Here is a 16,519-nt window from a genome sequence, read left to right as displayed (position 1 = left end):
ATTTATAATGAAATACATAGATAAATAAATTTTTTAAAGATAAGAAGATATGTCTCCCAAAAATTCATTCATCAAATTTTCAAGAATATCTTCTGGATTTTCAACATCATCACTTTCTTCACTTTTTCTCTTTGAAGAAACTGAAGCTTGAATGGTTGATTGTGATGATGGTGAATTTTCAAATATTGTCAATGGCTTTGGTCTTGTTCGGTCAATCTTCTTTGAACTATCGTTTTTGAGTTCTGATATGGGCTGTTTTGATGATTTCTTACTAACTCTAGGAGAAGCTCTTTCCATTTTTGAAGCAGTAGCTATTTCGGAATGCTTATCTTTTTTGTCAGCTTTGCTCTTTGTAACATTACTTGCGATGGTACTCTTCTTTTCTTCCTTCTTTTTCTCAGTTTCAACAGGATTCACTCCTTTGCTGTTGGAAGAAACCTCCTGCTTTTGCAATCTGTCAAGAATATGTTTAATTTGGCTTTGCTGCATTTTCTGCGTTGCATCTGAAGAAAGTGCTTTGTGAGAAAGCAATTTTGCTTGTGGAGAAAAAGATCGGGGCATATTATTTTGTTGTTTGATATGTTCTTTATCTGTTGCATCATCTTTCGCTTTCTGAGTCGAAGTTTCAAGCAAAGTTGCAGACTTGTTAAGTGTTGAGACAGTTTGCAGTTGCGGTGCTGATGTTTTTGAAGCAGTAGCAGTTGCTAATAGCGATGCTGTTGATGATGCATTAAAATCAATTCTCGGAGGCGATCGAGACAGCCTTCGCGAAACAGATAGATAGCTTACAGGCTGCTTTCTGGCTTTCCCCTTCTTTGGCTGTCCCGTCAACGATGAATCATTCAGCAATTCTTCGTCTTTTCCTTCTTTCCCCTCTTTTTTGTTCTCCATTTCTGTATCAGTCCATCCATACTTCTCCATTGTTTTCAAAGCGCTCCTCAGCACAGCTTCGGCATCTTCAACTTTCATCTCATTTCTTCTTTTCACTTTTGCATCAGATGGAATTATAATCGAAGAAGAAAGAGAATCCACATTTCGACGAGGAGGAGATAATGCAAATGGTTTCGTCGCTGTTGCTGGATTTACTGTGCTGCCATCTGTTGAACCTTGCAACTTCTTTCTTATCTTCCCGTCTTCAGTTTTGTTTTTATTTCCAGCGTCCAAAGCAGACGCCATAGTGATTCTGTTGTCTTTCACTCTTCTGACTGGAGGAAGTGGAGTGAGCTCATTTGCAACTGTAATGTGCTTTTTTTCTGCGACTTTGTCTGCAAACTCGTTTCTTTTTGATTTCACCGAAGTTGAATCTGAATTTGCCGTGTTCCAATCAATAGAAATTGGCTGCTTTTGAGGAAATCCTCCATTTGCAGTGAGAGTTAAGTTTGCATCATTCCTCTTTCTGCTAATTCCACTGAACATATTCTTTCCCGCTCCTCTTCCTTCTCCATCCAACACATTTCGCATTCCTCCTCCAAATTTGGTTTCTTCCGATGATGGATCATTGCTGATTCCGAGGCTACGCTCGGCGACTGTTAGTGAGTTCCGCTTCCTCACCGAATCCAACGCCACATTCACTGTTTCCTCTTCATTCGGAAAAGACAGCAATGAAAGTTCAGAGTGATCAGAATGCATAGACAAATTGGTGATAGATTGAGAGCGAGGAAAAAGAGAAGGACCAGCAAAATTATAAGCATCAGAATTTGTATCAGAAAATGGCAATGGTGATGATTGATAATTGGATGATAATACATCTTCATCGTCCACACCGAGTCGAACAAGATTGGCAGTTGTCAGCTCTTCGGAGGGAAATTGCTGTCTACCTCTCTCCTTTTCAGTATTTCTTCTTTGCTTTTGAGTGTCCAATGAACTTTTGTTTGTTGAATCCTTTTTTGAGTGTTCCATTGAGTTTTCCAACTGGCTCAATTCCATTCTTTCTTCATTCATCCTTTTTGGATCTGTCGGCTGCGTCCAAACATTCATAAGTGTTTTTTTCTTATTTCTATTCAGAGAATGTTCATATTGCATCTTTAGCAGTTTTTGCTCCTGTGAATCAAATGCCTCTTCTTTCTCTGAGTTTCCATTTTGAATCGGTGGCAGAAGAGTTCGAAGAGGAATGTGAGCAGGCTGTTTGGCCTGTCTCAAATGATCAGAATGAACAGACTGAGAAGCATTTTCTGTTGAGACAGCAGGCATAGCATTTGGATCGCCCTTTTGAAAAGCTGAAGTTGTGTGGAGTGATTGCTGTGTGGATAAAAATGATATTGATTGGGAAAGTGAAGTCGGCCTAACAAAAGGAGAAATTTGAGATTGACGAGGAAATGAAGAAGAAGAAGAAGACAATGAAACAGAAGTTGACAATGCGTTCATTCTCTTTGATTCAGAAGGCATAAACAAATCAATCGAATTGCCAGGCATACCATTTTGTTTGCCAGGCTCGAAGAATTCATTCAGAAGAAAAGGAGATTTCCTTCTCTTCTCAGAAAGCGAGGAAACACTTCGAACAGAACCTGCTCTTGTTGCATTTGCTGCTGTGGCAAAAGAAGGCTCTTCTGACTGCATCAATGGAGGAAGAGAACTTTTGCTTTGTTTCTGTGGATCTTGCCTGGAAATGGATTCATCTGTCGTCAGATGCAACATAGAAGATGATGAAGAAGAAATGAAAGATTGTTTTGGATGTGAAAGAGAAGGTGCACTAAGTGGATGCTGTTGCGACTGCTGCACATTTGAGTCATTCACCCTTGAAACAGAGTGGCCAAATCGAATTGCTTTGTCTTGTTTGTCATTATCGTCTCCCAAAGCAAAATGAAACGTTTTAGGTTCTTTTGCCACAAGATACAGCTCATCTGCTGCTCCTTCGCTTTCTTCAGCTTCAGCTTGAAAGGGATTGCCTGAGAAAGAAGGAGATGTTGGTGGCTGAAGAAGCGGCGAGGCAACAGATGAAGAAGAGGAAGAAGAGGAAGTTGGAGAAGCAGAATTGCGAAGAGCGTTGAGGGATCGAATAGGAACACGTCTTGTTTCTGATGCAAATGAAGGCTGATCGTGTTTTGAGGTGTTCTGTTGAAGAATATGGTCAGATTGAGCAGTCAGCGAAGAAGAAGAGAGATTAACAGACTTTGGAAGACGAAACGAAGAAGTTGCAGAAGAAGAAGAAGATGAAGAAGCGAAAGGCGAAGAAGGAGAAGAATATCTTGGAGCATTGCTTGGAGGAGCAGGTGAAGGCTGCTTGAAAATACTAGCACCAAGCTTTTTTGGAGGGAATTGGTAAACACTCACTGAAGAACGGATTTCAGCTGTGCTTTCATTCAAAAGATCAGATTTTGAAGATTTTATTTGATTGGCATTTGAAGAATTGATGCTTGGCAATGAAGAGGAAGTTGGCATGGCGGCGGAAAGAGAAGTAATTGGATCAGAAATATCTGGCGGAGAAAGTGAACGTCTGTTTTGATTCCTGTTTTCTATAGAATGAGAAGATTCTGATGAAGAACTGCTATTGGTCAATTCTTGTTTGCTGTGGGAAATGTGTTGATGTGAAGAAGCAGTAGACGAAGAAGAAGGCAAAACATTGCCATCAGAAAGAGAAGTCTTAAATTCCATTGAAGAAGAAACAGGCTGTTCAGTTGGTAATCCTATCAAAGATGAGGAAGAGGAAGAAGAAGAGGAAGAAGATGATGAATAAGGTGTTTGAGAAGAAAGCGAAAATGACTGAGAAAATTGTTGAATGTTTGTTGAAGTTGAGGCTGGTGGCTCGAAGCCGCTTCTTCTTTCGGAAGAGCTGTAAGATATGAGCTGAGTGGAAGGAGATTTGAAGAAGGAAAGAGAAGAAGAAGAAGAAGAAGGCACAGGAGAAGACGAAAGAGAAGGAGAAAATGAGGAAAATGCACTTGAACTGAAAGAGGAGAAAGATGGATTGGCATAATTTGAAGGAAATGAGCTATCAGCTGTTGATGATTGAGAAGGATCAGCTGTCGAATACACAAAACTTGACTCGACTGTTCTGCGAGTGAACGGACTTTCATCAGCAGCGTTGTCATTTTCAAGTTCATTCATGTTTCGTTGTGCACTGTTCTCAATTGGAGCTATTGAAGAAGAAGAAGAAGAAGAAGAAGAAGGCTCATAATCTGAATAACGAGCTTGCATTGAACTGTTCTGCGTCTCCTTCTCTTCAACACCACTAAAATTGAATTCGTCCAAGTTGTTTTCCGTCTGCAGTGCATTCATCAGCTCTCTGATTTGCTCCAGTTGAGAAGTAATCTTTTCTGGCATCTTTCCTTTGTCCAGCCTTTCAGATATTGTCGCAATCACCTCTGCTTTCTTCTTCATTTCCAGTATTTTCTTCCGCCTTTCTTCTCGTTTTGCGTCAAACTTGATGTCTGAAATATATTTTGACTTTATTGTTTTGTCAACTTTCTGAGTTTTCAGCTTTTGCTGCTGAGAAGATTGAGTCTTTTGCCGAGAAGGAGAAGGAGAAGGAGAAGGAGCAGCAGGCGAAGAAGAGCCATCGACAGAAGGAAATGCTCGTTCTAATGAATGCGGATAAGTGGGCGATGTGAGAGCAGTCTGAGGACTCAACGGCTGAATGAGAAGAGGAGAATGCGACATGGGCTGTTGATAACTCGGAGGCATAAGGGAAGAAGAAGAAGAAGATGATGATGATGATTCATCCGAAGAAGATGAAGACGAAGATGAAAGTAAAAGTGGCTGCTGGAACATTTCTGGAAGTGGCGTTGGAATTACACGAAAGTATGTTTCGTGTTGTGGTTTTTGTTCATCTCTTTCATTGTGCATTTGTGTTTGTGAGGAAGGCGCTGCTACTGTTTTCTCGGTTTCTGTCGCTTCCATCGGAAACTTGTCTGCAGATGGCGAAGAAGGCGACATGGAAAAAGAAGAAAAAGAGGACGACGCATTCGAAATCATCGGAAACTTCAAATCAGTCAGATGTGTTGTCGAAGCAGAGGCAGATTTTCCTTGTTTAACTGAATCCCTTTGAGCATCTTGTGAATTCTCCTGCTTTGTGTTTTGTGCAGTCTGCGAGTGACTCTCAGGCGAAGGGGATCTTCTTCTCACAACCGTCGGAACTTTCGCTCTGATTTTTGAGGCTGCCTTTGGCGACTGCGGAGACGTGCTTCTTTCGTGCAGCATTCTCTGCTCTTCACTCATCACATTGATGGTGCGGGCAGGCCTTTCTGTCACTTTCGGTTTGAATGACCGTTCCACTTTGGTTACAACTGGCTTTGTTTGTTTGACGGATGAATTTAGATTCTCTTTTGGTGTTGGCGTTGCAGAAGAAGCAGGAGGAAGAGAAGGTGTTTGTGTTGCATTGATTGGAGCTTCTGTTGTTTTGCAGGTGTCACCAGAAGTTGAAAAGACAAGTGATATCCTTCCTTCAGATGCCTTTCGAACAATTACACTCTTTTTTTGTGCTTCCACATTGGCATTTTTATCAGCTTTTCTTTCTGCTTTTTCAGCGATCTCATTTTTGTCATCAACCTTATTTTTCTTTCCTTCCAAGCCCTCTTCTTTTTTAATCTTTTCCTTTTCTTCTTTCTTTTCTTTTTCTTTCACCATTAGAGTTTCATCTTCCATATGCACAAGCTGATTTACTTGTTCCTTTTGTTGATCAACTTTTGTTCTCATCTCATTCACTTCAGGTGTCGATGGAGGTGTTGCTGTCTCATTCAACAAAAGTTGATTCGCTGCTTCTCCATTCGCCTTTTCCTCATTTTTTGTTTGGCTTGTCACTTTCATTTCGTCTTTCTGCACAGTTTCAGTTGTTTGCGGCTTTTCACTTTCAACTCTGAAAGAATTTTGCTTTTTGTTTTGTTCATTCATTTTTTCATCTTTCTCTGCTTCTTGTTTCTGCTTTTCAATCTCGTTCTCTTTTTCTTCATCATTTGCTTTCTCAAGCTGATTGTTTGAATCCTCTTTCATATTCCTTTCTTTCTCTTCTTCTTCTTCCATTTTTGCCTTCTCTCTTTCTCTTTCTCTTTCTCTTTCTGCCTCTTCCTCCATCTCCCTTTCCTTCTCCTGTCTTTCCAATTCTTTTTCTTTCTGATCAGCTTTAATCAGTTCTGATAGCAGCCGAAACACATTCTTTTCATCCAAGTCATCCATCAGCTGCTCTTCCAGTGCTTCCTTCGATAAAACACCTTCATCTTCAGTTGAAAGTCGTGTTGATTGTATTTTCAATTGCGAGCTTGAATTAGCTGGCTTCAGAGATCTGCTTGAGACACTTCGGCCATTCAGAAGAGAAGATGATGAAGGAGAACGAGAAGGTGAAGGCGAATGTGAAGGAGAAGGAGAAGGAGAACGGGAACGCAATAACGCAGTTGCAGACGCTAATGCCATTGATGATGTTGACTTTGAAGACATTGGAAGATGCGATGAAGACATCGTTTCTGAAGTTGTTGTTGATGAACTTGGTATTTTTTGATCAGCAGCTGAAGAAGCCTTTGATGCTTCCTCTTCTTCTTTCGATTCCGTTTGGTGTTTCTTCGTTCCTTCTTCTGGTGCATTTGCTTCTTTGACATTCCCTTTTTTAGTCGCTTTGGTTATTTTTGTACTTTGTTCGCTTTTCTCTTTCTGATTTTTTGTTTTCTCTGCTTTTTCTGTTGTCTTTTTCCTTTCAGCCAAATATCCCTTTCTCTTCTTTGCCTCCTTCGCTCCTTCATTCGATTTTCTTCCTTTTCCCACATGTGGCAAAGGAGATGCCGAAGAAGTCGGCGAACGAGAAGGGCTTGGCGAAGGTGTGGAAGAAACAGAGGGAGAAGGCGAAGCAGTGCGAGCTGATGTTTTCTCCTTTCTTTTCGTCGATTTGTTACTTTCCTTCTCTTTTTCTCGTATTTTGAGCTGTGATTGTGGCTTGTCTTTTGCTCTTTTTCTTTCTGTGTCTCCCATTTTGACATGATCCAACGATGTTTTGCTTTCTGATCGAAAAATGTCAAATGGATCAAACCGCTCTTCATCATAAAACGCTTCCGTTCCCATTAAATAAGTCGTCTCGTCGTCTTTCTCCTTCTCTTTCCCTTTTTTTCCGCCTTTCCCAAACGGAAATGCCAAATTGCTCCTTGCAGAAGGAGTTTGGATGTCTTTTCCCTTCTCCTTCTTTCCTTCGTAGTTTTCTCCTTCAATCAGCATCTGCTTCAGCTCCTTTGTCGTGTTGTCGCTTGCTTTTTCCTGCGCTTTTACCAGCAAAGATGCAAAAAACGATGTCTTTGAGCGCGGAGTGAGTGACTCAAATGACTGAAACGATTCAGGCTTCTGCTTTTCGAGCACGTTGAAGTTCAGAATGACTGGAGAGACAGACGGCGTGTTGAGCATCTTCAGAAAGGCCTCTCGGTCAAACGCCAGCGGAATGCCCGACGGATTCGTCTTCAGCATCTCAGAAGAGGAAGAGGCAGACAGTGATGCCAGCGAAGACGACGCTGAGCCTCGTGAGTCGCTCAGCCGCTTTTCTCTTTTGTTTTTTGAGGGCCTTTCTCGCAATCCCATGCGAACCGTCTCGTTTGAGTGTTTGGCTCCTCTTTTCTTGTGCTCTTCTTTTTCTTTTTCTTTTTCTTTTTCTTTTTCTGTGTTGAGCGTCGACCCATCCGCAACAGGCGTCAAATGAAGGGCGATTTTTCGAGAATTCCCTTTCTCCTTTTTCTTTCTGCTTTGACTGTGTGAAAGTGACGAACCTCTTCCTGTTTTGTCTTTCTTTCCTTTTGTTTTCTCTCGTTCATTGTGATCTTTGCCTTCTCTTCCTTCCTCAGCTTCTTTCTCTTTCTCTCTTTCTCTTTCTCTTTCTCTTTCTCTTTCTCTTTCTCTCCTTTGTTTTTCTTCGTACTCTTCCTCTTCCTCTCTCTCAAACATGTCTCTTTCGTCTTCTTCAAAAATCGTCGAATCTTCATTCTCCATCTCTCCAAACACTGACCCTCCCTCGCTAACCTCTTCAATCCCTTCGCTTTCTTCCTCTTCTTCCTCTTCCTCTCCTTCCTCTCTTCTCCGCTTCCTCCTCCTTTTCCGCTCTTTGTCGCGTCTGTCCTTTTTCTCCTTCTCCATTTCTGGCTCTTCCGGAATCGTCGCATCAAACGCATTGAACATCAGAGGCGGATGCTGTTTCTCTCTGAAGCGCTGGTCAGCCTGCTCAAAGGACTCTAACAGACTCGGATATTGTTCCAGCTCAAGCAGCATCTTGCGCGTCTCATCATCTTCCGCCTCAATCTCATCGAACTCCTTCGGCTCGCTTTCTTTCGGACTCACTTTAAGACTTTCCTTTCGGTCTTCTCTTTGTATGCGCCCTTTTAAATCTGCTTCTTCTCTTCCTGGTTCTTCTGAATTCTCTTCTTCGGTGCTGTTTTCTTCTTCCTCTTCCTCGTCCTCGTCCTCCTCTTCATTCTCTTCTTCTTCTTCTTCTTCTTCATTATCTTCTTCTTTTTTATTTCTGTTTTCATCTTTATCTTCAAAATCTTCGCCTTCTCTTCTTCTCTTCTCTTGCTCTTTCTCGTTCTCCTTCATAATTCGTGCAATCTCAGACAAATAATTCCTTTTGCTGCTTGCTGTGAATGTTGGAGAAATGGCCGACAGGCGCAAAGCAGCAACATGAACAGAATATTGCCAAAGCAACGTTTCATCCCGCTTTTGAAGCTGTTGGCGTTGCTTCTGAAAACAAAAGAAATATCATTAATTTGAAAAAAAGCGCATAATTAGGAAGGAAATAATCAACATGGATATGTGAGAAGTTTGATGATAATGGATATAATTTCCAAGAAAAATAGAAATTGCGCAAATAAATGAATATAAGCTAATTGATAGTGAAAGCAAACAATTCCTTCTTTTATCTGATCGGCCAAAAGTTGGCTGTACACTTTCATATTGAAATCTTGACCAAATGGAACATTCTATTGAAAAAAAGGCAAACATGATTAAAAATGGTATTAACAAACATTCCATTGAAAGAAAACAATCAGATAAGCATTATTATCATAATAATATAAATTAAAATGCAATAAATGCATTACAAACGTATTTAACCAAAATCATTTTCACTCTTTGATGATACAAGTCTTGCGCTGTTGGAGAAGATTGAGAAGAAAAGCTGAGAACGGGATGAGTCATGTTGTTCTGGTGAACGAGCAGAAACGCGATTTTTCGAAGCAGAAATGTTACTATTTTATGCAAAAATGAAAAATAAATTGAAGAATCAGAATGAAAATAAATTGCATTACAAATATTCAAAAATAACCACATCACTTGAAAACAGTTAAATAATAAATATACTCAGTAGTCCAACTATCGAAAAAAAGAGAAAATTTGCTTGATAAAAAAGGATTATTCTTCGACAGTTTCGCATACAGTCTTTCTGCTCAAACATCACCAACGTTTCCATTCTTTTAGCAGAATCTCCGTTCACATTCAAATCATGATCAGCTTTGAAAGCTGGTGAGTATATGACATCCGCACCAGGCATACGAGACAGCTGTGATCGAGAAATTCCTCTTTTCAGCTGCTCTTTCGAGCGCTTCTTTGGATCACCTGCATCCATTTCTGCTTTGTTGCACACACAATAGTGACACAACGAGGAGTCTGGCCACAAAGAGCTGTAGGACAATGGCAGGTACATTCTGTCGGGAGAAGCGTAAGGAAATGACTGGCGCGAATAGAGTAAGCCAAACGAAGGAGGAGATGACTCGACGCCAACTGAGTGTATATCTTCCAATTGAGGCTTCAAAAAAAAAAAAAAAAAAAAAAAAAAAAAAAGAATGAATGAATGGTAAAAAAAATGTGATTTTAGAAATAGAAAGAGAAATAAGTGAAAAAGTAATGTAATTGCAAAAAAGAAAATAAAGTTGATAAAGAGTGAAAGTTGTTTGACAACATTGAATTTATTTTAAAATTTCATAATTAGCATTTACAAATGCAGAAAGAAAGAAACAAATGTTAAGAGATGATATCATTCTCCTTCAATTTCATTTGTCATACAGTTGTCGACTGAGGAACTGCATCAGATGACACATTTGTGATATCAACAACAGAATCAGTGAAAAGTGTTAGATCGCGAAGTCTGCTTGTGGACGCCATGTAACGTGAAAGCGGTGACAGAAGGTGCAACTGAATTGAAAAAACACATTCAGAAATCAGAAAAAATAAAGAAAAAATTTAACAAGTGATCATGAATAATGAGGAATTTTTGTTATAATTACAAAATAATAATAACGCAAAGAAAAAAACAGTGAAAAAGGGTTATAAAACAACGATCCAGACAAACATCAACAAATGGCTCCTTCACCAAAGCTCCGCATTCATCGCAGAAATACAAGCTAAAAAGAAATCAGAGATCAGAATGCTTCAAATCATCTCTAAAAAATTGAGGATAAAATTGACAAGCCATCCCATATGAGATCTTTTGCACTGCGCCCAAGCCTCCTGCTTAACAAACTCGTCAGACGTGATGCTGTTGGCTTTTCTTGCTTCTCCTCTGTTTATTTCAATTAAAATGAAAATCGTTTCCCCCAAAAAATTTATTAGATTTTTTTTGCAAAAAGATAAGAAAAGAAGAGTTTATTTCAAATTTTGTAATTTCAATGACTTTCGTTTATAACAGCCAAAAATTCTCAAACCTCCAATATCGAAAATAAAACATTAGCACTCGCCTTCTTTCTGACAGAAAGTGAAGAGTTAGAAATCGCTCGAATGCAACACGTCGCTGAAGGATGTTTGTTTGAAAAATGGATAAATTTTTAAGTTTATCAAAAAGATAATTCATTCAAATTCATCAAATCAAAAGTTCAATTGAAAGATAAATCTGTTAAAGAACAGTGCTAAAAAAGATTCATTATACTTTTGCAATCGTTTTCCAGTGCAGAAATGCGCGAACAAACGTGGCACGAGCTTTATCCTTCTTTAAAACGTATGCATAATAAAGCAATTTTGTAGGAGCAGATCGAATTGTAAGTGTGGCTTAAAGGAAAAAGCATAATGCGTGTTCAGCAGAAAGCACAAATGTTTGGCAATTTGCAGAATAAAATACTTGATTTTATTAAAATTGGATTTTTTGAGCACAAACCAGCAACATGGCACATGTGCTTCGTCTTTTGGAAGTGTGCCCAGACGCGAAAAGCTCCGCGGGTCAAATAAAAATGGTGCTGCGTCCGTATTTTCTCTTCAGCAGACATCAATCTTCAATATCACAGCAAGTGAAATAAAGAGCATATAAAATAATAATAATAATAATAATAATTCAATGACAGAGCGCAAACCGAACTTTCTCTTTTGACCAATCACTCCAATTTGAAAAGCATTTCTTTGTGAGTGGCCTCAAATACTGAGTGTATTTCAGCACGTCATTCAAAGCGAAATCACGCCAAAGAACAAAATTCAAACAGATTAAATACAAAAAGAGTTATATTTGTTTAAATTTAGAGCGAAATGTTCTGATTTGAAAGGTGATTGCTCAAACCCTGTGAAATATAATCCATCTTGACAAAGCTTCACGCTTTATGTGAAAAGGAGCATAAACTGTGCGAACCCACTCATTTCTGAAAAGAACAAAAAAGATACCATTAAAAAAACACAAGAAAAGAAAAAAAGAAAGAATACGAAGCACAAATAAAAATTACAAAAAATAAATCACTTTCTTCAAAAAGAAATGAATCTTTCCTCGTCAATTTGTGAAATATCAAAATTATCCAACAAGAAATTTTTCATAACCTTTCTTGCTTTGCATCTTTATACTGTAAAAACTCTGTCAAACGACCTAAAACCATGCGTACAGGAAAAATTTGTGTGAACTAAAATTCATTGGATGAAATACGTGATTCAATGATAAATCCAATTTCCACAGCGAAATTCAAATAAAATTGATGTATTTTCATCAAGAAATAGATCACACATAAATACTTAACTCTTCTTTTTCTTTATCAATTTCCATTTTTTCCTTCTTGTATTTCTCCCAACATGGCAAAGTTGATGCACCTCTTCCTTGAGTGGGAGCATCAATTCCATGCTTTCTCAAACGACGGAATTTCTGAAAATACATAAAAATAAACGGTTGATTGTAAAGTTAATCCGATAAATATGTTAATAATAATAATTATATAAAAAAAAAGGTTAGAAAAGAAAAGAAAAGAAAAGAAAAGAAAAGAAAAGAAAAGGAATAAAAGAAAATTATTAAAATTGCAATAAAATAAATGAAATAACTCTTTGCAAAAGTTTCGTGAAACACTTGTAAAAACACACTTTATCCCTTGAAAAATTGAGCCAAAACTGAAGGCTTGCTTTCATCTTTTTCAAAAGCGAGGCTTCGCGAAATGCTGCAACGATCTGGGATCGAAAAAATTGACAAAAGTGCAAAAAAGGAAACATATTTAAATTATAAAGGAAAAGAAAAAAATTTTTTGAATTTCATTATCACAAAAAATAATACATGCTTTACGATGTTGAATACGTCTTTGTGCATACATGTGCCAAGAACGAATGATTCGAGAAGGTGGAAGTGAAAAATGAGATTTGTTTTGGATAGTTGATATCTTCATTAATATTTTTGATAAAGAAAAGAATAGAAAAGAAAAGAATGAAGACAGATTTTTTTAAAAAAAGAAAATAGCACAGAGTTTTAAAATAAATATGATTGTGCACACTTTTCTCCGGTTGGATGCATGAGTCTTCCATTTTTTAAAAAAATACGGAAGAAAATGTGTTCGAGCTTTGAGAGAGGCTTCAGTATATTGCTTCCAAGAGATAAAAAAAGGCGTTAAAATCCATTTCCTCCCAATGCTAATTAAAATCTTTTGTCGAAGAAACATGATAATTAAAAGTGACGCAATCATTTCGTTAAAAAGCAATTCAAAGAAAAGAAAAGAAAAGAAAAGAAAGCAAACTCTATGACCTTTCCATATTCTTCTCGTTTTGACCATTCTCCACCATCGTTGTAAAACAGTTATTGCAGTTTGAACAGGCATTTTTTGGTTTGCTATCTTTCTTTCTTCTGCTCTTCCCATCGGAGAAGGATTGAAGCGGACTTGCTCGTCAAGGGGAAGAAGTGATTTATACTCTGGTCGCATATACCATGGGAAATGTTTTGTTTCAACTGAACGTAGTTGTTCCAGTTGAGAGGTTAAAGACAAAAAAGGTTTGTCATATTTATCCAATTGTTCATTTTCGTCAGTTCCTTACCATTTAAAATTAAAATAAATATAAAATTACCAACATTTCTTTGAAAATGTATTTTAAGCACACTTTTAGCAAGAATAAGATTATTAAACGTCTTTTGAGTTATTTGTTTTGCATTCTTTGACATTTCCAAAAATTGAGTTGGCTTGAAAAGAACAAACATAAATAACATTATAATAATAATAATATATATATTTCATACAACAAAACATTCATCATTTTCATCATTTTCACTCATACAAAGAACTACAATAATTCTATTGAAAATTAACAAATGTGAAATTATTATGGGGTTGTTTTACCAACCAAAAAGAAACCTCGAATTTGCTTGTCAATGAAATTTTTAATTACATGTTTTCGTGCATATGTATTTGATGCTTGTGAACTTATTGGAAAAACTATTTTTATGCTTTGCAAATGTACTCAAAAAATCTAGGCTTATTGAGTTTTCATTTCATTCTTCACTCAAGAAGACAAAAATATCGGAATGCATTCAATGTATCGAATTAGTGCTATAATCAAAGTTTAATTAAAACTCCATTTTGAACACAAAAGGGTTTCTTCTGAATAATAAAGAACAAAGATATGAATATCTCTTTGATGAATGTGTAAGCATTTATCAATCTCAATCATCCATATTGGAATTCAAAGGTTTATAAAACTGTTTAAAAGATAAAGAATAAGAACTGCAAAACGTGAGAACAGAAATTTGGAAATGAAAAGGAACATTCACCATTTTGATGCCTTTGTGACAATTCAGAGTAAAACTGAAATGAAGGCAAAATTGTTTGAAGAATGAATTCTGCAATTCAGAAATTGGACGTTGTTGTTCTTGCCTATTCTTCTATTGTGAAAGGAATAAAGCATTGAACTTTTATTGGATATTAAGTGGAAATTATCTTCATTCTTAAATCTGAGTTTTGAATGCACTTCACCTCCTGTTGTTCTCTTGTGAAAGTTGTGTTTATGATTTGTTTGTTAAGGCGTATTCCGTTGTTGTAATGTCTTGACAATTATTCTGCAAGCATCAATGATAACTTTGGCAAATAAATTGACATTTGATATATGAACTGAATCTGAAATTTTTATTTATTTTTTCAGAATAGTTAAGATGAGTTTTGTATGATTATTTATTGGGTCATCTTTTTATTGGCACTTTTTTCTTTATTGGCACCAAAATTTTTTGAAATGAAAAAAAATTTAAAACACATCAAAAAATACAAAACTCGAATCAATTACTCTTCTAACTTTTCTTTTTCCATTTTCACGTTCAAAGGGGTCAAATTCATCACTTGTTTCATCGTCATCATTCTTAATTTTTCTGAATTTTCTTTTCACTTTTTTCTCCAAGGGCAATTCTTCTTCTTCAATTTCTTTTTCATTTTCAACATTTTCTTCAATTTCCTTATCTTTTTCTTCAATTTCTTCAATTTTCATCTTGTGCTTTTCATAATATTCATCCCATTCATCAAGAAGTTTTTCTTTTGTTATTTCTTTTCCGAAGAAGTCGAAACAATGAGAATGAGTAGGAATGAAGAATTGAGAAGACTGAGGAAGCTTCATAAGCACCGATCCAGATCCATTGCTGAGGACTCCGCTGTTAATGAAGGCTTTTTTGATGACTGATGGGGTGAATGCTGTGTGAAGGGCTTGTGGCAACACATCTGCAACAGCTGTTCTTTTTGAAGATGAGGAGGTGGATGATGGAGAGCTGTAATTGTTTGATAGCTCTGACTTCAATACTGCAAGTACGCCTCTGTCCAGCGGTTGCGATATGTGCGTGGTGTGTGGAACGAAGGTGACGACGTCAATTTCGTCTTCCTTGAACTGTCTCCATGTAGTTGGATCATCCCGTGATGAGTGCTAGTCCAGGAGAAGAAGGCAACGATGAGATTCTTTTAGAATTCGCTTTCTTCTGTCAATGATAGCTGGCAGCAGAACTGTTAAGGCGTATTTTTTGAATGACGTTTTATCCATCCAGCCGTTTGTGTTTGGCCAAATGTCAAGCGACGGCGTCAACAGTGTTGTAAGTTCTTTTGGAAGATTTGCGCTCGGCCACAGCACGACAGACGGAAGAGAGAAGCCATCAGCAGCTATTCCAGCAACGAGAGTGGCATTCGGCATCCTTTCGGCAGTCTTTTTGAATCCAGCTTGCTCATCTGCGGGATGAACAACAACACCGCGTGAAGAAGTTGGAATGCGAAGCGAAGATTCATCTATATTGAAGATTAGTTCCTCTGGATATTTATTTTCGTCGTGTGATGCTTGTAATTCCGTATACCACGGCTTAAGGACTTTTTGACAAGATGCAGCAAGTCTGTTAATATCAACTTGCTTTGGCAGCGAGGACTTCAATTCCGGATGGCGCTTTATGAATGCGTAAACTGTCTTCAGAGTGACTGTCTTTTTCTTCTTTTCTTCTTTTTCTCCTTCTTCCTCACTATCGTTTATTATATTTTCCATCGAAATACAAATTAATATACAATTCAAATATCAATTACAAACCAGATCGCGCGCTTTTCGTAATGTGAGGCTTGTCCCAGAGAAAGATTTAATTGTCACTTCTTCCAAGAATTGCTTTTCTTTTTCGCCACTAATAATTGGTGGGTGCCCAACTTTTGCAATAGGCCTGCCGTTTTTTATAGCTTTAACAGCATGCTCCAATGACTTCTTGCTTTTTCCACCGTATTTGACTCCATCAACCAGCCTGACAACATTGTCATTAACAATGTGCGCAATCCTTTCTAATCTTGAACTATATTTCCTGTAACGTTATGTTGACATTGCTTCCTTCAGCCGCTTCTGCGCCGCTTCAGCTTTCTTTTTCACTAGCAATTTCATTTATATATTATGGGAAATGATCGTTAATAAATTTTTTTATTTATTAAATCTCATTGAAGAATTTTTAATTAATATTTAAATTTTTGAATGAATTAGAAATATTTACAAACATTTGTGCAGTCCAATTTCTCATGAAAGCTCAATGGAAGGACTTGAACCCCCCCCCCCCCCCCCCCCCCCATTTCCCCCCATGAGAAATTGGATTTCTTTCAAAATTCAAATATGGGTCATTATTTTTCATATCGTAACTTTGTTCGAAGAAAGATCTTTTTTTAAATAATTGTGGTATAAAGAGAAAAAGTCAAAAATACATGTTTATAATTAAATAGAAAAAGAATTGTGAATGAATTTTTGAAAACCAAGTCACTTTGAGAAAAACTTATAAATTCCATTATAACATTTAATTTTTGAGTTATTTATTTTATTTGAATTATTTGATATCACAACATCGAACAAGTCCAATTATCTATTATTGAAGATTACAATTTGAGTATGATTATATTATATTAATTTTTTACTGCTTTTTATTAACTAT

At 37.2% G+C, this 16,519-nt stretch overlaps 2 protein-coding genes across 2 annotated transcripts; both read right to left on the bottom strand.

The window, feature by feature from the left end:
* Window positions 1-33: 33 nt before the first annotated feature.
* MONOS_6379 (uncharacterized protein) lies at window positions 34-13,359 on the bottom strand (the record flags this gene model as incomplete). Its single annotated transcript, XM_067876607.1, has 21 exons — window positions 34-8,634; window positions 8,799-8,873; window positions 8,998-9,140; window positions 9,328-9,697; window positions 9,955-10,083; window positions 10,241-10,292; window positions 10,361-10,450; window positions 10,593-10,678; window positions 10,814-10,932; window positions 11,039-11,151; window positions 11,232-11,296; window positions 11,432-11,510; window positions 11,683-11,728; window positions 11,872-11,998; window positions 12,211-12,294; window positions 12,398-12,500; window positions 12,612-12,635; window positions 12,658-12,758; window positions 12,852-13,141; window positions 13,210-13,288; window positions 13,354-13,359. 21 exons carry the CDS (start codon window positions 13,357-13,359, stop codon window positions 34-36), a joined length of 10,782 nt encoding a protein of 3,593 aa, XP_067734164.1.
* A 984-nt stretch (window positions 13,360-14,343) lies between these two features.
* MONOS_6380 (uncharacterized protein) lies at window positions 14,344-15,606 on the bottom strand (the record flags this gene model as incomplete). Its single annotated transcript, XM_067876609.1, has 2 exons — window positions 14,344-15,006; window positions 15,085-15,606. The coding sequence occupies 2 exons, from the start codon at window positions 15,604-15,606 to the stop codon at window positions 14,344-14,346; spliced, it is 1,185 nt and encodes a 394-aa protein (XP_067734163.1).
* Window positions 15,607-16,519: the final 913 nt, after the last annotated feature.

This window comes from Monocercomonoides exilis, assembly GCF_001643675.1.
Source record: "Monocercomonoides exilis strain PA203 chromosome Unknown scaffold5-2102611, whole genome shotgun sequence".
Lineage (NCBI taxonomy): Eukaryota > Preaxostyla > Oxymonadida > Polymastigidae > Monocercomonoides > Monocercomonoides exilis.
The sequence above is the reverse complement of the archived record's forward strand: the minus strand, read 5'-3'. Positions and strand labels throughout refer to the sequence as shown.